The 26,475-nt window shown below is 48.0% G+C and overlaps 1 protein-coding gene across 1 annotated transcript in view; it reads left to right on the top strand.

The window, feature by feature from the left end:
* The window catches only part of LOC144597568 (1-phosphatidylinositol 4,5-bisphosphate phosphodiesterase beta-2-like), a 134,507-nt gene that overhangs the window by 102,597 nt on the left and 5,435 nt on the right, over positions 1-26,475 (top strand). Inside the window, exons 29-31 of the mRNA XM_078407054.1 lie at positions 6,533-6,628; positions 8,338-8,395; positions 13,295-13,381. Of these exons, the coding sequence (XP_078263180.1) occupies positions 6,533-6,628; positions 8,338-8,395; positions 13,295-13,381 (241 nt within the window). The remainder of the gene's footprint in view (positions 1-6,532; positions 6,629-8,337; positions 8,396-13,294; positions 13,382-26,475) is intronic.

The following is a 26,475-nucleotide window of genomic DNA, read 5'->3' as shown; positions in this document are numbered from 1 at the left end:
CCTACCCTCTCCCCACACCCCCTGACTCCGCTATCATTAAGAGCTCTATCTAACTCTCTCTTGAAGGCATTCAGAGACTTGGCCTCCACTGCCGCCTGAGGCAGAGATTTTTTTTGTTGTTGTCCAAATGCCTTTTAAATGTTGTTATATTTTCTGTATACCTCCCACCCTCTGTGTGAAGAGGTTGCCCCTCGGGTTCCTTTCAAATCTTTCCCCCCCTCACCTTAAACCTACGTCTTCTGGTTCTTGATTCCCCTACTCTGTGTAAAAGACGGTGCCTCACTATATTATACACCCCCTCTAATATCACCTCTCATCCTCCTGCTCTCCAAGGAATAAAGTCCTATCTTGTCCAACTACTCCCAATAGCTCAGGCCTTCCAGACCTGGCAACATCCTCGTAAATATTCTCAACTCTTTCCAGCTTAACATCTTTCCTTGAGCACGATGACCAAAACTGAACACAGTACCCCAAATGTGTTCCCTCTCCATGGGAATTAGTAGGAGATTCCTCCGAGATTGTACTCGAATGGCAGGCAGTGACTAGTGGGGTACCGCAAGGCTCGGTGCTGGGACCGCAGCTATTTACAATAGACATCAATGACTTGGATGAAGGGATTAGAAGTACCATTAGCAAATTTGCAGATGATACAAAGCTGGGTGGTAGTGTGAACTGTGAGGAAAATGCTATGAGGTTGCAGGGTGACTTGGACAGGTTGTGTGAGTGGGTGGATGCATGGCAGATGCAGTTTAATGTGGATAAGTGTGAGGTTATCCACTTTGGTGGTAAGAATAGGAAGGCAGATTATTATCTGAATGGTGTCAAGTTAGGAAAAGGGGACATACAATGAGATCTGGGTGTCCTAGTGCATCAGTCACCTAAAGGAAGCATGCAGGTACAGCAGGCAGTGAAGAAAGCCAATGGAATGTTGGCCTTCATAACAAGAGGAGTTGAGTATAGGAGCAAAGTGGTCCTTCTGCAGTTGTACAGGGCCCTAGTGAGACCGCACCTGGAGTACTGTGTGCAGTTTTGGTCTCTAAATTTGAGGAAGGATATTCTTGCTATTGAGGGCGTGCAGCGTAGGTTTACTAGGTTAATTCCCGGAATGGCGGGACTGTCATATGTTGAAAGACTGGAGCGACTAGGCTTGTATACACTGGAATTTAGAAGTATAAGAAAATAACTGCAGATGCTGGTACAATATAGAAGGTTGATAGGGGATCTTATCGAAACATATAAGATTATTAAGGGGTTGGACACGTTAGAGGCAGGAAACATGTTCCCAATGTTGGGGAAGTCCAGAACAAGGGGCCACAGTTTAAGAATAAGGGGTAGGCCATTTAGAACGGAGATGAGGAAAAACCTTTTCAGTCAGAGAGTTGTGAATCTGTGGAATTCTCTGCCTCAGTAGGCAGTGGAGGCCAATTCTCTGAATGCATTCAAGAGAGAGCTAGATAGAGCTCTTAAGGATAGCGGAGTCAGGGGGTATGGGGAGAAGGCAGGAACGGGGTACTGATTGAGAATGATCAGCCATGATCACATTGAATGGCGGTGCTGGCTCGAAGGGCCGAATGGCCTACTCCTGCACCTATTGTCTATTGTCTATTGAGATCCAGCTCTGCTAAGTCTCCACAGAGTGACTGTAGCCCAGTCCCACCACACTATAGCACAGTGTTCAGTGGTGGGTGTGGCACTTGAGACAAGCCTTGAGGAGCTCCTAGATGTTGCTCCTCTTAGACCCAACTTGTATGTTAAACACAGTGGCGCAGTGGTAGAGTTGCTGCCTTGCCGTGCTGGAGACCCGGGTTCGATCCCGACTACGGGCGCTCTCTGCACGGAGTTTGCACGTTCTCCCCGTGACCGCGTGGGTTTTCTCCGAGATCTTTGGTTCCCTCCCACACTCCAAAGATGTACAAATGTAGGTTAATTGGCTTGGTGTATGTGTAAAATTGTCTCTAGTGTGTGTAGGATAGAGGATCGCTGGTCGGTGCAGACTCGGTGGGCCGAAGGGCCTGTTTCCGCGCTGTATCTCTAAACTAAACTAAACTAAACTAAAATGACTCCGTATTCTGAACCTTCCTAAACAGAGGAATTTTCATGGTATCTATTTTATCAAATATTTTAAACACTCTTGTCAGATCACGGAAGTTTTTTTAATTCTCAGGACATCAAGCCTAGCCTTTGAAACCTGTCATTATTACTCAATGTTTTAAGCCCAGCATCGTTTTTCAGCAAATGCTTGCATCCTTTGTTAAACCAATTGTTCTTTCTCGGCTGTGATGCCCAAAGCTGTGAGATGTATTTAAGAATAAATTGGAGATGAAGTTGAAGGGAGGGAGAGTAGTGGGGAGGTTACTGAAACCTCCAGAAGTAAGAGAAGCACCATCTGCGGAGCTGGCTGCCTTCGGAGGCTGTGATGGCGCTGTGGGAGCGGCTGCGACTCGTCTCCGGAGGCTTCGGCCGCGGGCCGCGTGGATATCGGAAGCCCGCAGGCCCTGCCCTGTGTGGGGGCCGACATCGGGAGCTCCGGCAGCGGCAGCGTCTTCGCCCGCCCCAGATCGCTGGGCTTGGGTCGGCCCGCCGCGGACTTTTCACCGTCCGGCGCGGCCTGAAATAGGCCGCTGGATTTTTCTCTGCCCGGCGGGGGCTCCAATGTCGGGAACCACGACCGCCCCGACGTGCAGCGGCAGTGTCTTCGCCCGCCCCAGATTGCGGTTCTAGGGTCGGCCCGCTGCAGACCTTCCACCGTCCGGCATGGCCTGGAACGTGGCAACTTCAACAGCCTGACCACGGGAGAAGACGGCAGGGGAAGTGAAAAGACATTCTGGCCTTCCTTCACAGTGAGGAGGGGACTGGAGGAGACTCACTGTGACGGATGTTTATTTTTTTTGTTTTGTGTTGGTTTGTGATTGTGTGTGTAATTGTTTATTTTTATTGCTCTGTTGCTGGACTGTGGGTGGCCTTTCATTTCACTGCACATCTTGTATGTGTATGTGACAAATAAACTTGACTTGACTTGAGGACAGAAAGTTTAAGAAGGGTTAAGGGTCGAAGGTCAGGCAAAATCAGGACCAACAGAGTGGTGGTGAAAACTGAACTAACGGTGTTATATTTGAATGCGTGCAACGTGAATGAACAACGTGGATGAGCTTATAGCACAGCTAAAAAGTGGTAGACGTGGCTGAAAGAGAGCCACAGCTGGGAGCTGAATCTCCACGTTTACACATCCTTTTGAAAGGGCAGGCAGGTGGGCAGAGGGGGTGGTGTAGCAATGCTGGTAAGGAATGAAATTCCATCCTTAGCAGGGGATGACATGGGATCAGAAGATGTAGAATCCTTGTGGGTGGAGGGACAAAACTGTAAAAAGACTGGAGATTGGTGTACAAACTTAAAGCACACGGTATTGGGGGTTCAGTGTTGAGGTGGATAGAGAATTGGTTGGCGGACAGGAAACAAAGAGTAGGAATAAACGGGTCCTTTTCGGAATGGCAGGCAGTGACTAGTGGGGTACCGCAAGGCTCAGTGCTGAGACCCCAGTTATTTACAATATATATTAATGATTTGGATGAGGGAATTGAATGCAACATCTCTAAGTTTGCGGATGACACGAAGCTGGATGGCAGTGTTAGCTGCGAGGAGGATGCTAGGAGGCTGCAGAGTGACTTGGATAGATTAGGCGAGTGGGCAAATGCATGGCAGATGCAATATAATGTGGATAAATGTGAGGTTATCCACTTTGGCGGCAAGAACAGGAAAGCAGAGTATTACCTGAATGGTGACCGATTAGGAAAAGGGGAATGCAACGTGACCTGGGTGTCATGGTGCACCAGTCATTGAAAACAAGCGTGCAGGTGCAGCAGGCAGTGAAGAAGGCAAATGGTATGTTGGCATTCATAGCAAGAGGATTTGAGTTTAGGAGCAGGGAGGTTCTACTGCAGTTGTACAGGGCCTTGGTGAGACCGCACCTGGAGTATTGTGTACAGTTTTGGTCTCCTAATCTGAGGAAGGATATTCTAGCCTTGGAGGGAGTACAGAGAAGGTTCACCAGATTGATCCCTGGGATGGCAGGACTTTCATATGAAGAAAGACTGGATAGATTAGGCTTGTACTCGCTGGAATTTAGAAGACTGAGGGGGGATCTTATAGAAACATATAAAATTCTTAAGGGGTTAGAGAGGCTAGATACGGGAAGATTGTTCCCGATGTTGGGGAAGTCCAGAACCAGGGGTCACAGCTTAAGGATAAGGGGGAAGTCTTTTAGGACCGGGATGAGAAAACATTTCTTCACACAGAGAGTGGTGAGTCTGTGGAATTCTCTGCCACAGAAGGTAGTTTAGGCCAGTTCATTGGCTATATTTAAGAGGGATTTAGATGTGGCCCTTGTGGCTAAAGGGATCAGGGGGTATGGAGAGAAGGCAGGTACAGGTTACTGAGCTGGATGATCAGCCATGATCATATTGAATGGCGGTGCAGGCTCGAAGGGCCGAATGGCCTACACCTGCACCTATTTTCTATGTTTCTATGTTTCTAAGACCCTGATGGGTGTTATATACAGGCCTCCAAACAGCAGCCAGGATTTCGGGTACAAATTACATGAGCAGTTACAATCGGCCTGTAAGAAAGATAGTCGCCGTGTCATGGGGGATTTCAATATGTAGGTAGACTGGGAAAATCAAGTTGGTACTGGATCCCAATAGAGGGAATTTGTAGAGTGCCTCCGAGATGGTTTCTTAGAGCAGCTTGTAGTCAAGCCTGCCAGGGAAAAGGCAATTCTGGATTTGGTGTTGTGTAACGAACCGGATTCGTTCAGGGAGCTTAAGGTAAAGGAACCCTTAGGAGATAGTGCACATAATATGATCCAATTCAACGTGCAGTTTGAGAGGGAGAAGATGAAGTCAGATGTGTCAGTATTACTGTTGTGTAAAGGTGACCACGGAGGCATAAGGGGGGAGCTGGCTAATGTTGACTGGAAAGGGACCCCAGCAGGAATGACGGTGGAACAGCAATGGCAGGAATCTCTAGGAATAATTCGGAAGATGCAGGATCTTTTCGTCTTGAAGGGGAGAATGAGGCAACGGTGGCTGACGAAGGAAGTCAAAGACAGCATAAAACTAAAAGGAAAGGCATATAATATTGCAAAGATTTCATGGGAAGCTGGAGGATTGGGAAGCTTTTGAAAACCAACAGAAGGTAACTAAAAAGGTAATACAGGGAGAAAAGATGAAAAGTCAACCCAATGATATAAAAGAGGATTGCAAATATTTCTTCACATATATACCAGTAAGAGAGATTTTTAGATTTAGATTTTTTAGAGATACAGCACGGAAACAGGCCCTTCGGCCCACCGAGTCCGCGCCGCCCAGCGATCCCTGCACATTAACACTATCCTACACACACCAGGGACAATTTTTACATATTACCCAGTCAATTAACCTACATACCTGCACGTCTTTGGAGTGTGGGAGGAAACCGAAGATCTCGGAGAAAACCCACGCAGGTCACGGGGAGAACGTACAAACTCCGTACAGACGGCGCCCGTAGTCAGGATCGAACCTGAGTCTCCGGCGCTGCATTCGCTGTAAGGCAGCAACTCTACCGCTGCGCCACCGTGCCGCCAGAGAGGCAAAAGAGTGGACGTTGGACCGCTGGAGAATGATGCTCAAGAAATGATAATGGGGAATAAAGAAATGGCCGGTGAATTTGCGTCAGTCTTCACAGAGGCAGAAACCAGCAACGTGCCTGAAATTCAAGAGAATGGGGGGGTGGAAGGTAGTGGAGAGGCTATTACTAGGGAGAAGGTGCTTGGGAAGCTGAAAGGGCTGAAGGTGGATAAGTCACCCGGACTGGATGGACTGCACCCTAGGGTTCTGAACAAAGATGGCTTTAGAGATTGTGGAGGCAATACGTGATCTTTCACGAATCACCAGCGCCAGGAGTGGTTCCAGGGGACTGGAAAATACCAAATGTTACTCCGCTGTTCAAAAAGGGAGCGAAGAAAAGAGAGGGGAAACTATAGGCCGGTTAGCCTGACTTCAGTGGTCGGTAAGATTTCAGAGTCCAGTATAAAGGAGGACGTTGATAAATACTTTGACGCACATGATAAGATAGACCAAAGTCAGCATGTGTAGAAAGGAACTGCAGATGGCGGTTTCAACCCAAGATAGATACAAAAAGCTGGAGTAACTCAGCGGGTGAGGCAGCATCTCTGGAGAGGTCTGGGTGATGTTTCGGGTCTAGACCCTGCTTCAGACTAGCTAAGGAATAAGGGAATGAGAGATATAGACAATGATGCAGAGAGATAAAGAACAATGAATGAGAGATATGCCATGGTTTTGTGAATAGATAATAGACAATAGGTGCAGGAGGAGGCCATTCCAGTGAAGGGGTGATCTTGCCTGACAAATCAGTTGGAATTCTTTGAGGAGGTTAATAGTATGATATACCTGGATTTTCCAATCCAATCCACTGACACGACAGAGCTGCCTGTAATCAAGGATTAATTTTGCATTTCAATTTGTCACGTTTTATTCAGTGAAATGAAGGAAGTGAAGAGAAAGTTGGAGCTGAAGCGGCAGGAGAAGATTGAGACGTTGATTAAAACTACAGCAGACAAGATTGTCCGGGATAGGTGAGTGATCAACGCATCATAAGGTCGTAAGAGAGAGTGGGACCTCTCAGGAATCTAGCCGGTCACCTCTGTGTGGAGCCACAGGAGACGGACAAGGTCCTCAATGAGTATTTCTCCTCTGTATTTACCGAGGAGAAAGACAGTAGGACGGAGGCACTTGGGGCAGTCACTGGGAGTGGCTTCAGACGGTGTGTGGTTAATAGTCACAGAGTCGTGCAGTGTGTAAACAGGCCTTTAGGCCCAGCCTGCAGCCGCTCGTGGGCTGATCCACAAAAACTGTCAATAAACTTCCTCTTCAATTTTTACCATCTGTTAAGTGAGCCGCACTCGGGTGGCTAACCCCTGCATCATACCGTTGGTGTCCGGGACCACTGAAGGGCCATTGATCGCCAAACTTGGGAGCTGCTGTTGGAGCTGGAGGGTGTTGAAACGCTGAGAGTTTGAGGGGAAAGTCTGAGCAGTTTACCAGTCCTGTGGGCATGTGGCTACATGTGCTGGGGGGGGGGGGGGGGGGGGCAATGCATCATCAGCACCAGGAGAGATTGAAGCCTACTGATGAATGCTCCAAAAAGCCCAAACTTGTCCAGCCTCTCCAGATTGTTAATCTGTATACTACTAAAACTCTCGTTCGTTTGTTTGTTTGTTTGTTCCTGAACTACAGCCAAAACGGTACACGATAGCGCGACAATTTTAGGCCCACCTTACTCACCGTCGTCCCTTTGGTGCTAATGGAAGATGTTTCCATTGAAATCGGCGTTATATTTTTAAAATTATTCACATTTTAAAGTTTAAATCTTTCTCCGAGGGAGGGAGGAAGGGGGGGGGGGAGGAGGGACGATAAGGGGGGTTGAGGGGGATGGAGTGGAGGGAGGGGAAGGGGGGTTGAGGGGGATGGAGTGGAGGAGGGGGATGGAGTGGAGGGAGGGGAAGGGGGGTTGAGGGGGATGGAGTGGGGGAGGGGGATGGAGTGGAGGGAGGGGAAGGGGGGTTGAGGGGGATGGAGTGGGGGAGGGGAAGGGGGGTTGAGGGGGATGGAGTGGGGGAGGGGAAGGGGGGTTGAGGGGGATGGAGTGGGGGAGGGGAAGGGGGGTTGAGGGGGATGGAGTGGGGGAGGGGAAGGGGGGTTGAGGGGGATGGAGTGGGGGAGGGGAAGGGGGGTTGAGGGGGATGGAGTGGAGGGAGGGGAAGGGGGGTTGAGGGGGATGGAGTTGGGAGGAGGGGGGAGAGGGGAGAGGGGAGGAGAGGGTGCTGCACCAATGCAGGAGAGGTTTGGGCCTAACGAGTCCTTTAATCCAGGCAGCATTCTGGTAAACCTTCACCCTCTACACAGCTCGACGTTATGGAAGTATGTGCACACATTTACCTCATAACAATAAGAAAGGATGTATATCATATACTTCGAACAAAAAAGTAAATTCCACTTTCTATCCGGGTGTGTGGGACATGGGACTGAGTGGAGCTCGGAAGAGCTGTTACCTTTGGAGTTCAATGTGCAAGAAGGAACTGCAGATGCTGGTCTCGACCCGAAACGTCACCCATTCCTTCTCTCCAGAAATGCTGCCTGTCCCGCTGAGCGACTCCAGCTTTTTGTTTCGACCTTTGGGTTTCAGATCTACGGGACTCTTGGTGGGGGGGGGGGGGGGGGGGGTTGGGAAAGCAGTCCAAACATAGATTAACTTATCCCGTCGCCGTGTTTCTTGTTTTCACAGGCGCAAGAAAGAAATCATTGAGCACCACATTCAAGTGTCGGTGAAGGAATTCAAGCTGGTAGGTGGCCACGCTGGGAGAAAATGTGCAGATGCTGGAAATCTGAAACAAAACACAAAAGTTCTGCAAAACACTCAGGGCAGGGAGCATTTGTGGAATGAGAAACAGAGTTTTAATGTCTCCAGGCAAAGGCCTTTCGTCAGCGCTGAGAGAGGAAATAAAGGTGGTTTTGAAACGCAGGGATGGACAGGAATAAGGCACCGTCAAACGGGGTCATGATGCAATTACCCAGTGATTTTTCTTGTCCGTGTTATTTGTTGCCAAGAACAGGGGGTTGTGGGTTGGGCTATACTAATCTGCCACACCATTCAAAATTGATGGCGGCACGGTGGCGTGGTGGTAGAGCCACTGCCTTACAGCGCCAGAGATCCGGGTTTGATCCCGACTACGGGTGCTGTCTGTGCGGAGTTTGTACGTTCTCCCCGTGACCTGCGCGGGTTTTCTCCGAGATCTTCGGTTTCCTCCCACACTTCAAAGACGTACAGGTTTGTAGATTAATTGGCTTGGTGTCATTGTAAAATTGTCCCTAGTGGGTGTAGGGTAGTGTTAGTGCGCGGGGATCGCTGGGCGGCGCGGACTCGGTGGGGCCTGTTTCTGCACTGTATCTCTAAACTAATCTAATCTAATGGAGAGAGAAAATCCGAGTCAAAATCATGGATGAATGATCATTCCACCATTGGGACTCATTATAACAGTGCAGGAGGCCACAAACTGACATGTTAGAGTGGAGGTGGGATGGAGAATTAAAGTCGGAAGCTCACCATCATTCTTCGCCTAACTTACCTCTTTTTCTCGATGAATGGATTCAGGCTTGACTCTGCCTTTGTTAACTCTGCCTCTTTCTACAGGTGCTATCTGAACTACCGATTCCAGCATTTCCTGTTTATAATTTATATGTGAAACTGTATCAAGATGTGAGAGCCAATAATAAAAATTCATTAGGATGTTTAGCGCACAGTGGAATCAAACTCCCCATACGGCAATAGATGCCTGAACACCTCACTCAATATCACCACTCCCTAACTAATATATCCATTCCACAATCAACAGTAACCCTCTCGTATTAGTGTTGTTTCCAGCCACACCCAACTGATTCATGCCCACCCCCCCCCCCCCCCCTCAACTATTAATGGTTCCAGGGTGGCACGGTGGCGTGGTGGTAGAGCTACTGCCTTACAGCGCCAGAGACCAAGGTTCGATCCTGACTACGAGGGTCTCGACCCGAAACGTCACCCATTCCTTCTCTCCCGAGATGCTGCCTGACCTGCTGAGTTACTCCAGCATTTTGTGAATAAATCGATTTGTACCAGCATCTGCAGTTATTTTCTTATACTACGAGTGCTTGTCTGTCTGGAATTTCTCCCCGTCACCTGCATGCGTTTTCTCCGAGATCTTCGGTTTCCTCCCACACTCCAAAGACGCACAGGTTTGTAGGTTAATTGGCTTGGTGTCATTGTAAAATGGCCCCTCGTGTGCGTAGGGTAGTGTTAGTGTGTGGGGATCACTGGTCGGTGCGGACTCGGTGGGGTGGGCTGAAAGGCACAGTATCTCTAAACTAAACTGAACTCTCCATCCCTTCACCAACTGGCGCACACTCAGAGGTAACTCTTCCTAATAACTGCCGACACTGCCTCACTCTCCATTCTGCACCCAGCTAGTCATCCCTCTTCATTGAACTATCCCACACACTAACACTAGTGATTCGTTTTTCTGGATAATTGGGCCTGTTTCTGGGAAGGTGGGAACGGTATAGGCCGGACGGTCTCCACCTTAACCAGAGGGGGACCAATATCCTGGCGGGGAGGTTTGCTAGCACTGTTGGGGAGGGTTTAAACTAATTTGGTAGGGGGTTGGGATACAGCATGGAGCTGGTATAGGGGGTGAGGAGAAGGTAAATATAGAGGGAAAAACTGGTCAGATTGGGAGGCAGAACAAGAATGCCCCAGCACAATGGGGTAGGTCAAGTCTGAACGGTATTTATTTTAATGCAAGGAGTATTGGAAGCAAGGGGGATGAATTGAAGGTGTTACTGAACACATGGGAGTACGACATAGTTGCCATTACGGAAACATGGTTGAAGGAAGGGCAGGACTGGCAGCTCAATATTCCAGGATATAGAATCTTCAGGAGAGACAGAGAGCAGGGAAAAAGGGGAGGGGGTGTTGCAGTATTAATCAAAGAATCTATTTCTGCTGTAAGAAGGGATGACATATTAGCGGGTTCTTCAAATGAGGCTATTTGGGTGGAATTGAGAAATAGAAAAGGGGCATGCACCTTACTGGGTGTATACTACAGACCCCCAAACAGTCAGAGGGAAATAGAAGAACATATTTGTAGGCAAATCTCGGGGGCGTGTGAAAACAACAGGGTAGTAATAGTAGGGGATTTCAACTTCCCGAATATTGATTGGGATAGCCAAAGTGTCAAGGGCCCAGAGGGTGCAGAGTTCCTAAGGGTCATCCAGGAGAGCTTTTTGAGCCAATATGTTGAAAGTCCAACAAGGGAGGGGGCGGTATTGGACTTAATCTTGGGAAATGAGGCCGGACAAGTGGCTGAAGTGTCAGTAGCAGAGCACTTTGGTGACAGTGATCACAATTCAGTGATATTTAAGGTGGTAATAGAAAAGGATAAAGAGGGACCAGAGGGAAAATTTCTAAATTGGGGCAAGGCCGATTTTAATCTGATAAGGCAGAAGTTGGCCCTGGTGGACTGGGAACAGCTTCTCGTGGGGAGGACCGCATCAGAACAGTGGGAGTTATTCAAAGGAATAATTGAAAAAGTACAGAGGAAGCATGTTCCCCTAAAGTTTAAGGGTGGGACAAACAAGTCCGAAGAACCTTGGATGTCGAACGATATAGTAGGATTGATTCGAAAAAAAAGGGGGGCTTTTGGAAGGCATAAAGAACTTAAGGCACAGGCATCATTAGAGGAATACAGAAGGTGTAGGGGGGTTCTTAAAAAAGAAATGAGGAGAGCAAAAAGGGGCCATGAGATAGCACTAGCGGGCAAAATAAAAGAAAATCCCAAAGTGTTCTATAAGTATATCAAGGGTAAGAGGATAACGAGGGAAAGAGTGGGGCCCATCAGGGACCATAGTGGAAAGCTGTGTGTGGAGCCAGAGGATGTAGGAGATGTTTTAAATGATTTTTTTGCATCTGTTTTTACGAGGGAGGATGGCGATGCGGACTTAGAAATGGAGCAGGAGGGTTGTGATGTCCTTGAGCATATTGCTATTGACAGGGAGGCGGTGCTGGAGGCTCCGGCAGGCTTAAAAGTGGATAAGTCTCCGGGCCCTGACGAGATGTATCCCAGGATGCTGAGAGAGGCAAGGGAGGAGATTGCGGGGGCTCTGGCACAAATTTTCAGAGCCTCTCTTGCAACAGGGGATGTACCGGAGGACTGGAGGATAGTTAATGTGGTGCCATTATTTAAAAAGGGCAGTAGGGATAAACCTGGGAACTACAGGCCGGTGAGTCTGACATCGGTGGTGGGGAGGCTGCTAGAAAAGATTCTGAGGGACAGAATCAGTCTTCACTTGGAGGATCGAGGGTTAATTAAGGATAGTCAACATGGCTTTGTTAATGGAAGGTCGTGTCTGACTAACTTGATTGAATTTTTTGAAGGGGTGACCAAGGAGGTAGATGGGGGTAGTGCAGTGGATGTGGTATACATGGATTTCAGTAAGGCTTTTGACAAGGTCCCACACAGGAGACTAGTCAAGAAGGTAAGAGCCCATGGGATCCAGGGCACCTTGGCAAAATGGATAAAAAACTGGCTTAGTGACAGAAGGCAGAGGGTGATGGTAGAAGGTTGCTTCTGTGACTGGAGGCCGGTGTCCAGTGGGGTGCCGCAGGGATCGGTGTTGGGTTCCTTACTGTTTGTAATCTACATTAATGATCTGGATGTCAACGTACAGGGCATGATCAGCAAGTTTGCAAAGTTAGGGGGGGTGGTGAATAGCGAGGAAGGGATCTGCAAGCTGCAGGAAGATATAGATGAGATGGTCAGATGGGCGGAGCAGTGGCAGATGGAATTTAATCCTGAAAAGTGCGAGGTGATGCACTTTGGCAGAAATAACTTGGAGAGGGAGTACACCATGAATGGAAGGACCCTAGGGAAGACAGGGGTACAGAGGGACCTTGGAGTACAGGTACACAAGTCCTTGAAGGCAGCAGGACAGGTGGACAGGGTGGTCAAAAAGGCATATGGGTTACTGGCCTTCATTAGCCGGGGCATCGAATATAAAAGTAGGGGGGTAATGATGGAATTATACAGAACACTGGTGAGGCCGCAGCTGGAGTATTGTGTACAGTTCTGGTCACCACATTATAGAAAGGATGTGATAGCTTTGGAGAGGGTGCAGAGGAGATTCACCAGGATGCTGCCAGGGATGAAGGGCCTCGGCTATGAGGAGAGACTGAGCAGACTGGGGTTGTTTTCCCTGGAGCAGAAAAGGCTGAGAGGGGACATGATCGAGGCGTACAAGATCATGAGGGGCATGGATAAGGTAGATGGCGGGGAACTTCTTCCACTGGTGGAAGGTTCAACAACGAGGGGACATAGATACAGGGTAAGGGGAGGGAGGTTTCGGGGGGATGTGAGAAAGAACTTTTTCACCCAGAGGGTGGTTGGAGTCTGGAACTCACTGCCTGGGGTGGTGGTGGAGGCGGGAACACTCACAACGTTTAAGGGGCATTTGGATGGACACTTGAAATGCTACAACATTCAGGGCTACGGTCCAAATGCGGGAAAATGGGATTAAAATTAAACTGTGTTTTGGTAACGGGCGGCGCGGACACGATGGGCCGAAGGGCCTCTTTCTGTGCTGTAGGACTCTATGACTCTATGACTGCGTGACCCATTTCCTCTTCCACTAATTACGTCAGTGTTTTATTGCAGACTTTAATGAACCAGTCGAAGAATGAAAACAAACTCCAGGAAAAGCATGCAGCTGATTTTGAAGAAATTAAGGAAAAGGAAAGACAGGTAACAGAATGGAATGAGTCTGATTCATTTATGGGAACGTTTGGAGAGTTGGATGGTGTTTCCGATCTTTGAATGGAATTACGTGGAATCTGATGGGATTTAATTGAAAGAAGGAAATCTGGGTCGGGTAGTTATGGATGTGAAAGGCTGTAAGTTCATTTGTAAGGACTTTGTCTTATTTCTGAAGCTGCTTCCAGTTTTTCAGAAACCGTTTGATCAGAATTTGCTCCTCTGTGTGCTTGGAATAGTCACTTTCTGAATAGATAATAGACAATAAACAATAGGTGCAGGAGGAGGCCATTCGGCCCTTCGAGCCAGCACCGTCATTCAATGTGATCATGGCTAATCATTCTCAATCAGTACCCCGTTCCTGCCTTCTCCTCATACCCCCCGACTCCGCTATCCTAAAGAGCTCTATCTAGCTCTCTCTTGAATGTATTCAGAGAATTGGCCTCCACTGCCTTCTGAGGCAGAGAATTCCACAGATTTACAACTCTCTGACTGAAAAAGTTTTTCCTCATCTCAGTTCTAAATGGCCTACCCCTTATTCTTAAACTGTGGCCGAATGTCAGAAAACTTTAGACCATTGATTAATTAACAGCACTGGCGAATTTCTAAGAGGAGACGCATTATCTCAAACTATATTTCAGAGTACATCAAACTTAAGAGGAAAAGCTTATCGTTTAACAGGGTGGCAAGTGAGAAAACTGGTGAGAGCAATAAAAAAAGACAAAGAATGACCAAATGAGTTCCACAAGGATTGGTGCTGGGTCTGCTGATGTGAGTAATATATATAAATGACTTAGACATAAATGTATAGGAAAATAACTGCAGATGTTGGCTCAGCACTTCAACTCCCCCTCCCACTCCCAGTCTGACCTTTCTGTCCTGGGCCTCTTCCATTGTCAGAGTGAGGCCCAGCGCAAATTGGAGGAACAGCACCTCATATTTCGCTTGGGCAGCTTACACCCCAGTGGAATAAACATTGACTTCTCTAACTTCAGATAGCTCCTCTGTCCCTCTCTTTCCCCTCCTCCTTCCCAGTTCTCCCACTGTCTTCCAGTCTCCAACTACATCCTACCTTTGTCCCGCCCCCTCCCCTGACATCAGTCTGAAGAAGGGTCTCGACCCGAAATGTCACCCATTCCTTCTCTCCTGAGATGCTGCCTGACCCGCTGAGTTACTCCAAGACACTCTTGTGTCTACCTTACACGTAAATGTAGATGGGTTGGTTAGTAAGTTTGCAGATGGCATGAAGATTGCTGGGGTCGTGGACTATGAGGAAGGCTGTCAAAGTATGCAACAGGATAGAATTAAACTACAGAAAGGAATGGAGAAATGGCAGATGGAATTTAATCTGCGGAAGTGTGAGGTGGTGCTCTTTGGGAGGTCAAATGTAAAGGGAAAGTATACAATGAATGGCATGACCCTTAACAGCATTGATGTGCAAAGGGATCTTGGGCCTAAGTGCATTTCTCCCTGAAAGAGGCAACACAAACAGATAGAGTGGTAAAGAAGGCATATGGTATGCTTGCTTCAGTATGTCGGGGCATTGAGTATAAGAGTCAGGAAGTCTTGATGCAGCTTTGATAAGACTTTGGTTAGGCCACATTTGGACTATGGCATGCTGTTCTGGTCACCTCGTCACTGGAAGGATATGGAGGCTTTGGAAAATGTGCAGAGGAGGTTGACCAGAATTATGTCTAGATTAGGGTGTATTAGCTACTGGGAAAGTTTGGACAGACCTGGATTGTTTTCTCCGGAACGTCGGAGGTTGCAGGGAGACCCGATAGCAGTTTCTAAAATTCTGAGGGGCAATAAAAGGTCATTATAGTCAGATCACTTCCTCAGGATGGAATAAATCAAATACTGGAGGGCATGGCTTTAAGGTGAGAGGGGCAAAATGTAAAAGAACGGCACGGTGGCGCAGCGGTAGAGTTGCTGCCTTACAGAGCTTGCAGAGCCAGAGACCCGGGCTTGATCCCGACTACGGGTGCTGTCTGCACAGAGTTTGTACGTTCTCCCCGTGACCTACGTGGGTTTTCTCCGAGATCTTCGGTTTCCTCCCACATTCCAAAGACGTACAGGTTTGTATGTTGATTGGCACGGTATAAGTGTACATTATCCCCAGTGTGTGTAGGATAGTTTAAATGTGCGGGGATCGCTGGTCGGTGTGGACTCGGTGGGCCGAAGGGCCTGTTTCCGCGCTGTATCTCTAAACTGAACTAAAGATGTGCGGGACGTTTTTTTTTTACATCGGAGGTGAGTCACTGCAGCCTGGGTCACTGCAGCCGGCTGTGTTGGTCGAGGCAGATATGTTAGTGGCATTTAAGACTTTTGGATAGGCAATTTGGTGTGCAGGAAATGGAGGGATAAGGGTTATGTGCAGGTAGCTAAGTGACGGTCTTGGTATCATGTTTGGCACAGAGATTGTGAGCTGAAGGGCCTGTTCTTGTGGTGTTATTTCCCATGTTCTGATCAGGATATAAGGACTCTACAACTGGGTCTGGGCAAGTTGAGTGGTGGGCGAATAGTCATCAAATGAAATTTAACATGGCAAAGTAGGAAGTTATGTACATTGGGGAGAGGAATGTAATTGCAGATTATTATCTAAATGGAGAAAGATCGCAAATGAGCAAAATATAGTGTTCTTTGCCTCGAATTGGGAAAAGGTTAGCATGCAGCTGAAGCAAACAGGTAGGGAGGGAAGTGGCTTGTTGTCCTTTATTAAAAGACTAGATCAAGCGGACCCGTTGGGCCCAAGCCTCTCCTGCATTGGTGCAGCACCCTCTCCTCTCCCCACCCCCGTCCCCCCTTATGCCCACCTTCCCTCACCCCCTCCCCTCCTCCCCTCCCTCTCTCCCTGCCCTCCCTCCCCCTCCATCCCCCCTCCATCCCCACTCCCTCCCTCTCCCCTCCCCCTCTCTCCCTCTCCCCTCCCCCTTCCTCTTCCCCCCCTTCCTCTTCCCCCCCTTCCTCTTCCCCCCCTTCCTCTTCCCCCCTTCCTCTTCCCCCCTTCCTCTTCCCCTCTTCCTCTTCCCCTCCCTCTTCCCCTCCCTCTCTCCCCAGCTCCCCCCTCCCTTTCCCCTTCCTCCCCCCTCCTCCCTCCTCCCGACCCCCTCCCATCACCCTCCTCCCTCCCTCCCTCCCTCGGAGAAAGATTTAATCTTTAAAATGAGAATAACTTAAAAAATATAACACTGATTTCAATGAAACTTCTTCCATTAGCACCAAAGGGACGACGGTGAGTAAGGTGGGCCTAAAATTGTCGCGCTATCGTGTACCGTTTTGGCTGTAGTTCAGGAACAAACAAACAAACAAACAAACAAGAGTTTTAGTATATAGATAGTTGGATTTTAGAACGAGGGAACTAAAATATGGGGTCCTGGTGAGGTCGCACCCAGAGTACTTCAGGTGAGTTTGAAGAACGGTTGCGACCCAAAGCGTTGCGGAACATTGTGCTCCCGAGCCGAGCCGAGCATTGATGCTGCCTGACCTGCTGAGTTACTCCAGCACTTTGTATTCCTCGTAATATTCCAGCATTTGCTGTTCCTTGAGTCTTCTAGAGTACAATTCTGCTCTCCTATTTTGAGAAAGAGGGGTGGACTGTGTGGGCCAAAGTGCCAGTTTCTGCGATGTATCTCTAAAGTAAACTAAACTAAAAAGATGTACCAGCACAGGAGACAGTCAATAGACAATAGACAAGAGGTGCAGGAGTAGGCCATTCGGCCCTTCGAGCCAGCAGCGCCATTCAATGTGATCATGGCTGATCATTCTCAATCAGTACCCCGTTCCTGCCTTCTCCCCATACCCCCTGACTCCGCTATCCTTAAGAGTCCAAACAGATTCACTCGGCTAATTCTGGGGATGAGAGGGTTGTCCAAATGAAACTCGATCTATATTCTTTGGAGATTAGGGAAAAGAGTATTTATTTTTCATTTAGAGATACAGCGCGGAAACCGGCCCTTTGGCCCACCGAGTCCGCGCCGCCCAGCGATCCCCGCACACTAACACTATCCTACACACACTAGGGACAATTTTTACATTTTTACCCAGTCAATTAACCTACATACCTGTACGTCTTTGGAGTGTGGGAGGAAACCGAAGATCTCGGAGAAAACCCATGCAGGTCAAGGGGAGAACGTACAAACTCCGTACAGACGGCGCCCGTAGTCAGGATCGAACCTGAGTCTCCGGCGCTGCATTCGCTGTGAGGCAGCAACTCTACCGCTGCGCCACCGTGCCGCCCCACGGGGTAGTTTTCCTATTGAAATAAATAAGCGGTCGCAGAGTGGTGCAACGGTGGATCCTGACTTGGGTTTGATCCTGACCTCGGGTGCTGTTCTCCCTAAGACCACATGGGCTTTCTCCTCATGCTCCGGTTTCATCCCCCATCCCAAAGATGTACAGGTTCATAGATTACGGAGGAAGGAACTGCAGATGCTGATTTAAACCGAAGATAGACCCAAAAAGCTGGTGTAACTCAGCGGGACAGGCAGCATCTCTGGAGAAAAGGAATAGGTGACGTTTCGGGTCAAGACCCTTCTTCAGACCACATTTCAGGTCGAGAGCCCATTCTTTTTCTCCGGAGATGCTGTCTGACCCGCTGAGTTACTCAGCCTTTTGTGACTATTTTCCAGTTTGTAGATTAATTGGCATCTGTAAATTGCCCCTCGTGTGCAGGATATGAATGTGGGATAACATAGAACTAGTATAGGGATTTAGTTTCATTTATTTACAAGGATGTTGCCAGGATTTATAATAACAGTATAACAGAGCTTTACTGTACTGAAACTGCGCTCCTCAAAATCACAACTCTCCTCCTCCTCCGACGCTGGCAACCTCAACATCCTCATCCTACTTGACCTCAGCGCCGTCTTTGACACCATAAATCACTCCATTCTCCTCACCCGACTTGAAACCTCCCTTAACATCACCGGCACAGCCCTATCCTGGTTCAAATCTTACCTCTCTGACAGACACCAGTTCATCTCCATTAACAACTGTAAATCCCCCACCGCTCCCCTCCCCCAAGGTGTCCCCCAAGGCTCAGTCCTTGGCCCCCTCCTCTTCATCCTCTACCTGTTCCCCCTTGGTCAATTAATCCGCCGTCATGGTCTCAACTTCCACTGCTTCGCCGATGATATCCAGCTCCTCATCTCCACCAAGTCAATCTCCACCACCACACACTCTACACTGACAAACTGCATCACTGAAATAAAATCTTGGCTTCAATCAAACTTCCTCAAACTCAATTGCAACAAATCTGAAATCATCATCATTGGTCCAAAAACGCTCGCCAAATCCACCCAAAACTTCATCCTCAACATTGATGGTCTCCCAGTATCCACCTCACCTCACATCCGGAATCTTGGAATCATCCTTGATCAAACCCTCTCCTTCGACAAACACATCAAACACATCACAAAGACAGCCATCTTCCACCTCAAAAACATTGCCCGTCTCCGTCCATCCCTCTCCTCCACAGCTGCAGAAACCCTCATCCACGCCTTCATCACCTCCCGTCTGGACTACTGCAACAGCCTCCTCTATGGCGCACCCTCAAAAATCATCAATAAACTTCAATACATTCAAAACTCCGCTGCCCGTCTACTCACACACACCTCGATCCGTGACCATATCACCCCCGTCCTTTATAAACTTCACTGGCTCCCCATCCCCCAGAGAATCCAGTACAAAATCCTCCTCATAACCTACAAAGCCCTCCATAACCTGGCCCCATCCTACCTGACCGACCTCCTCCACAGGCACACTCCCACCTGCACCCTCCGCTCTGCCGCTGCCAATCTCCTATCCCCCCACATCCGGACTAAACTCAGATCCTGGGGGGACAGGGCTTTCTCCATCGCTGCTCCCACCCTATGGAACTCACTACCCCAAACCGTTAGAGACTCCTCCACACTCACCACATTCAAAACATCGCTGAAGTCTCACCTGTTCAGTACTGCCTTCAACCACTGAAGGTCATCTCACCTTCTGTCTCCTTTCTCTGTTCATTTATTTATTTACTTATTTATCTATTTATTCATTTCCCTATGTTCTCAAAATCTCTGTAAAGCGTCTTTGAGTATATGAAAAGCGCTATATAAATAAAATGCATTATTATTATTATTATTATTATTATTTGTCATTCGGTACCGAAGTACCGAACGAAACTACATAGCAGCCATAGAAAAAAAGAACACAAGACACATAGCCCCAACACAAACGTCCATCACAGTGACTCCAAACACCCCCTCACTGTGATGGAGGCAAGAAAACTTCCACTCTCTTCCCCCCGCCCACGGACAGACAGCTCGTCCCCGACCGACCCGCACAGTCCCCGCAAGGGGATGGAAGTCCCCCCGGCCGAATCGCACCGGGCGCTGAAACGTCTCGCGGCCGAGCCGGGCGATGAAAGGCCCCGCGACCAAGCCTTGCGCAGCTAAGTCCCGTGGTCGAGCCGCACCAGCGATGTAAAGTCCCGCAGCCGAGCCGCACCGGGCGATGTTAAGTCCCGCAGCCGAGCCGCACCAGCGATGAAAAGTCCCGTGGTCGAGCCGCACCGGCGATGTAAAGTCCCGCAGCCGAGCCGCACCGGGCGATGTTAAGTCCCGCGGCCGAGCTGCACCGGGCACTGTTAAGTCCAGCGGCCGAGCCGCACCGGGCACTGTTAAGTCCAGCGGCCAAGCCGCACCGGGCGATGTAAAGTCCAGCGGCCGAGCCGCACCGGGCGATGTTAGGCCCCGCAGCCGAGCCGCACCCCGCACCCCGCGCCGTGAGGAAGAGAAAAGTTTCCCCCACCCCCCCCCGCCACCCCCCACCCACACCACCACCCCCTCCCACACATACACAACCAAAAAAATATATAAAAACCATCCCAACACCGACACACAACAAAAAAAAAGGAAAAAAGACGAACAGACTGCTAGCGAGCCGCAGCCGTTAGGCGCCGCCACTTCCGCATATACCTTGTGAGGATATTTGTCAGGACTGCAAGGCCTGAGATATTGGGAGAGGTTGAGCAGGCTAGGACCTTATACCTTGGAGCGCAGGAGTATGAGGGTGAACAGTAGGGGAATCAAAAACTAGAGGACACAGGTTTAAGGTGAGGGGAGAAAGATTTAATGGGAACCGGAGGGGCAACGTTTTTACGCTTTCGTAGGTATATGGAACGAGCTGCTGGAGGAGGAAGTTGAGGCAGGTACTATCACAACGTTTAAAAAACATTTGGACACGTACACGGATAGGATAGGTTTAGAGGGATATGAGTCAAATGCAGGCAAATGGGAATAGTGTTAGAAACATAGATAAACATAGAAAAATAGGTGCAGGAGTAGGCCACTCGCCCCTTCAAGCCAGCACCGCCATTCAATGTGATCATGGCTGATCATCTAAAATCAGTACCTCGTTCCTACTTTTTCCCCCATATCCCTTGATTCCGTTAGCCCTGTTGTTGGGGCCTGTTGGTCTGCGTAGACAAGATGGGTCAAAGGGCCTGTTTCGATGCAGTCTCCCTCTATGACTGTAAGTAAGACCCTTATCGAGCGTTACGGAGTAAATGTCGAGATGCTTCCCCAGTGGAAGAATCACGACTGGAGGGACACGGCTGTACTGTACATTTGGGGGCGGTCATTTAATACCGAGGTGCTTGGAAACCTTCTCACAAGGGTGGTGATTCTCTGAAATGATATGCCCTGGAATGTTGTTCGATCATTCGGGATACTTAAAGAGGAAGTAGATATATTTTTGAAGGATCAGGGAATTGAGAGCTATGGGGAATCAACAAAGTAGAGCAATGAGGCCTGGCAAGATGAACCGTGATCGGATCACACGATGGGGCAGGCTCGAGAGATGAGTGGCTTACTCTTGCTCCTATCTTCTAATGTACCAGATTAATTGTCATAGGAACATAAATCATACAGCACATATACAGGTGCTGAAGCCCAACTTGCCCATGCTGACCAAACTAAGTTCATAGGTGATAGGAGCAGAATTAGGCCATTTGGCCCATCAAGTCTACGCCATTCAATCATGGCTGATCCTCCAACTCAACCCCTATTCTCCATGAGTATCCCTCCATCTTAACCACTAGATAATAGACAATAGACAATAGGTGCAGGAGTAGGCTATTCGGCCCTTCGAGCCAGCACCGCCATTCAATGTGATCATGGCTGATCATTCTCAATCAGTACCCCGTTCCTGCCTCCTCCCCATACCCCCTGACTCCGCTATCCTTAAGAGCTCTATCTAGCTCTCTCTTGAATGCATTCAGAGAATTGGCCTCCACTGCCTTCTGAGGCAGAGAATTCCACAGATTCACAACTCTCTGACTGAAAACGTTTTTCCTCATCTCCGTTCTAAATGGCCTACCCCTTATTCTTAAACTGTGGCCCCTTGTTCTGGACTCCCCAAAAATTGTGAACATGTTTCCTGCCTCTAACGTGTCCAACTCCTTAATAATCTTATACGTTTCGATACGATCCCCTCTCATCCTTCTAAATTCCAGTGTATACAAGCCTAGTCGCTCCAGCCCTATTCTCCTGCTTTCTCCCCATAACTCCTGACACCCATTAAAATCAGGAATCTATCGATCTCTGCCTTAAAAATCTCCATTGACGTCTTCCATAGCCTTCCGTGGCAATGAATTCCACAGATTCGCCACCCTCTGACTACAGAAATTCCTCCTCATCTCCTTCCTAAAGTAACATCCTTTAATTCTGAGGCTGTGACCTCTGGTCCGAGACTATCTCACTAGTGGAAACGTCCTCTCCACATCCACTCTATCCAATGCCCCATTTACGCTAGTCCCACCGGTCTGCGCATGGCCCATACCCCTCTAAATCTTTCCAGCCCATGCACCTGTCCAAATGTCTTTGAGATATTGTTGTAGTGCCTGCCCCTGCTACCTCCTCTGGCAGCTCACTCCATATACCCACCACCCTTTGCGTGAAAACGTTGCCCCCTTGGGGTCCCATTAAATCTTCACCTTTTCACCTTAAATGTACAGATGCTCCTCGACTTTCGATGATCCTCGACTTAAGATATTTCGACTTTACGATGGTGCAAAAACGATACACACTCAGTAGAAACCGTACTTGGAATTTTGCTCTTTTCCCAGGCTTTTCCCGGGCTCGTAGACCTATCCGCTGCTCAGACTGGCGGTGTCTTGTGCGGTACGATACTCTCTCATGATGCCGGGCATCGGCAGCGAGCCACAGCTCCTAGTCAGCCACGATTGGGAGCTGCCACGGTTACGATGTTGGGTAGGTTAGGTGGCTATGATGTTGGGTAGGTTAGGTGGATGATGTTGGGTAGGTTAGGTGGCTATGATGTTGGGTGGATTAGGTGGCTATGATGTTGGGTAGGTTAGGTGGCTATGATGTTGGGTGGGTTAGGTGGCTATGATGTTGGGTAGGTTAGGTGGCTATGACGTTTGGTAGGTTAGGTGTATTAAATGCATTTTCGACTTACAATATTTTTGATTTACGATGGGTTTATCAGAACGTAACCCCATCGTAAGTGGAGGAGCATCTGTATATCCTCTGGTTCTTGATTCCCCCTCCTCTGGGTGCAAGACTCTGTGTTTTCACCCGATCTATTCCCATCATAATTTTAGGCACCTCTGTGAAATCATCCCTCGGTCTCCTGCGCTCCAAGGAGTGGAATCCTAGACTGCTCAACCTCTCCCAATCCCTCAGCCCAAGTCCTGATAACATCCTCGTAAATAAGGAAGGAAATGTTGGGAGTGCAGGATAAAGCAAACAAGGAAGCAGATATCGTTCTAAGTATCGTTAATAGTTTTTAAAGGAAGAAGATAATTGATAAATTGAGCATTGGGTTGACAGTAAATGAGTAATTAATCAGGGAAAAACCAGGATATAACTGATGAATTATCAATTTGTTTTGCATCAGTCTTCACTATCGAGAATTCAATAACTTTCCAGAAGTAGGTGTGAACTGAGTGATTGGAAGTGATGGGGGAACCTGTGGATAAATATGATCACCAGGACGGTGGTGCTGAGCAGATTGTTGGGAGTAACAGGCTGATTAATCTCTCGGTCCTGGACCATCCCGGAGAGTTTAAAAACATGACAAGTGAGAGGGATGAGTCTTCTTCTTGCGTATGGCGTGCACAGCCTAAAGTTGTAGGCCAAGGGTAGACATCCAGGCCAGGGCAGCATCAGTTGCTGGGTGGATGGCCTTGATGCCACCAGGGAAAAGACTCAGTGAGCAGTCATTCACGATGTGTGGGATGATGCTTTGGTTTTACTTTTGTGAATTTCCACGGGTTTAAGGAAAGCTCTTTTAGGTTGGAAAATAATGAATGTAACCCCTTTATTCAAAAGGGCAGTTAGCTTCATGCCGACAGAGAAATCTGTGGAATTCTCTATCTCAGAAGGCAGTGGAGGCCAATTCTGAATGCATTCAAGAGAGAGCTAGATACTCTTAAGGATAGCGGAGTCAGGGGCTATGGGGAGAAGGCAGGAACGGGGTACTGATTGAGAATGATCAGCCATGATCACATTGAATGGCGGTGCTGGCTCGAAGGGCCGAATGGCCTCCTCCTGCACCTATTGTCTATTGTCTATTGTCTATTGAAAATGTTAGCAGCTATTATGAGCAGATCACTTTGAAAAACTCATGGTAATCAAATGAGGTCGACATGGTTTTGTGAAAGAGGCAGTTCTTTGAATAAGTAAGAATGAACTGGAAAGTGCACTAAATTGATTTGTGGGATGCCTTTGATTATTGCAGAAAATAGAAACTCATGGTGGAGGAAGCGATTTGCGTGAGTAGAAGGATAATGCATTATGGGAAACAGAAAGCAGGCTTAAATACTGATTGGCAAAATGTTTAGAAGAATGTGGGATCATCTTGTTAAAATATATAAGATCCTAAGTAGGTCCTGAGTGGATAGATGTGAAGATGTTTTCACTAGTGAGACAATCAAGTAAGAATTTCATTGTACTAATCATAATCATAATCATACTTTATTAGCCAAGTATGTTTTGCAGCATACGAGGAATTAGTTTTGCCATACAGTCATACCAATTAAAAGTAAAAGAACACACAAAATACATTTTAACATAAACATCCACCACAGTGACTCCTCCACATTCCTCACTGTGATGGAAGGCGAAAAAAAGTTCAATATTCTTCCCTTCTTTGTTCTCCCGCGGTCGGGGGCCTTGAGCCTTCCGTTGACGGGACAATCTTGACTCCCGTAGCCTTTGGGCCCTCTGGGGCGATCAAGCTCCTGTATTGGGGGAGGAAATCTCAACTCCCTGATGCTGGGTGATCTACCCCGGGTCGGGGCTGGTCGAAACCTTCTGTGACTGGAGCTTCCCGACATCGGTCTCTACCCGAGACTGCGAGCTCCTCGATGTTGAAGTCCGTAGGCACTCAGACCGTTGGAGCATCAATCCCAGGCAAGGGATCGCAGGCTCCGATGGTAAGTCCACGGCCCCGGGGTGGGGCTCAAAGTTAGTCCCGAGCAAGGCCGCCAGCTCCATGATGTTAGGCCGCAGAGCGAACGGAGATACGATCCGGAAAACAATCGCATCTCCGGCAAGGTAAGAGGTTGTTCTATCCAGGACATATGACAATAAAACACCCTTGACTCTTGTAACAAGTGGTGTGCCACAGGGATGTGTGCAGGTCTCATCATTTGTGTATGTGATTTAGGTGAAGACGTTGTTGCTAAAATTTCTGATTACACAAACATAGATAGGAAACTAAATTGTGAAGAAGACATAAAGAGATCACAAAGGGATAAAGACAGGTTAAATGAGGAGGCAAAGATCTGGCTGAAGGAAGAAATTTAAAAAAAATACTATCGTAAGGGTCAGATTAGAGCTCAGAGATATAAAGGGGTCTGAGGGTCTTAGAGTGCAGGAAGGAACTACAGATGCTGGTTTAAACCGAAGATAGACACAAAAAGCTGGAGTAGCTCAGCGGGACAGGCAGCATCCCCGGAGAGAAGGAATGGGTGACGTTTCGGGTCAAGACCCTTCTTCGGACTGAAGAAGGACCTTGACCCGAAACGTCAACCGTTCCTTCTCTCCAGAGATGCTGCCTGTCCCTCTGAGGGTCTTATATCATATCATCATATCATATATATACAGCAAATATATCAAATATATACATATATTTATAGAGCCTGATTTTCAGAAGGCTTGTATGCAAGGACAGCAAGTAATTAGGAAAGCTAACGACATGTTATTTTGGAGTTTGGGGAATTAAATATAAAATTAGGAAGGTTACACTTCAGTTCATTAGGGTATTGGTGAGACCACATCTGTATATTGCGTACAGAATTTGTCTTTACTTAAGGAAAGATGTTAATATGTTGGAAGCAGTTTAAAGAACGTCGACTTATGCTGGAATGAATGGGTTGTCTCGTGAGGAAAGGTTGGACAAGCTAGGCTTGTGTCAGCTGATTTGGAAGAGTAGTATGCTGGGATTACCCTATCCAGCGAGGCTAAACAGGTGTAGGAAGGAACTGCAGACGTTGGTTTACACTGAAGATGGACACAAAATGCTGGAGTAACTCAGCATGCTGCCTGAACCGCAGCATTTTGTGCTTTTCTTCGAGGCTAAACAGGTTCTTTATTCAGTCTGAAGAAGGGTCTCGACCCGAAACGTCACCCATTCCTTCTCTCCCGAGATGCTGCCTGACCTGCTGAATTACTCCAGCATTTTGTGAATAAATCGATTTGTACCAGCATCAGTTATTTTCTTATACTCTTTATTCAGAAGAATGTGAGCTAATCTTGTTAAAATATATAAGATCCTAAGGAGTCTTGAGCAGATAATAATAATAATAATAATAATAATAATAATAATAAACATTTATTTTATATAGCGCTTTTCAAAATACTCAAAGACGCTTTACAAACGGTCAAGACATAAAAACAAACAAACGAACAAAAGATTTGTCCTGACGGAGAAGCGGCGAACAAACAGCGCCAGCGTCCTCTCACGTCAGGGTCCGGCAGTAGACAATAAAGAACACAAGACACACAAACAGCCATCACAGTGATTGCTCCAGGCACACCCTCACTGTGATGGAAGGCAAAGAAAAGTCTTAT

This window comes from Rhinoraja longicauda, chromosome 10 (genome assembly GCF_053455715.1).
Source record: "Rhinoraja longicauda isolate Sanriku21f chromosome 10, sRhiLon1.1, whole genome shotgun sequence".
Classification (NCBI taxonomy): Eukaryota; Metazoa; Chordata; class Chondrichthyes; order Rajiformes; family Arhynchobatidae; genus Rhinoraja; species Rhinoraja longicauda.
The sequence above is the reverse complement of the archived record's forward strand: the minus strand, read 5'-3'. Positions and strand labels throughout refer to the sequence as shown.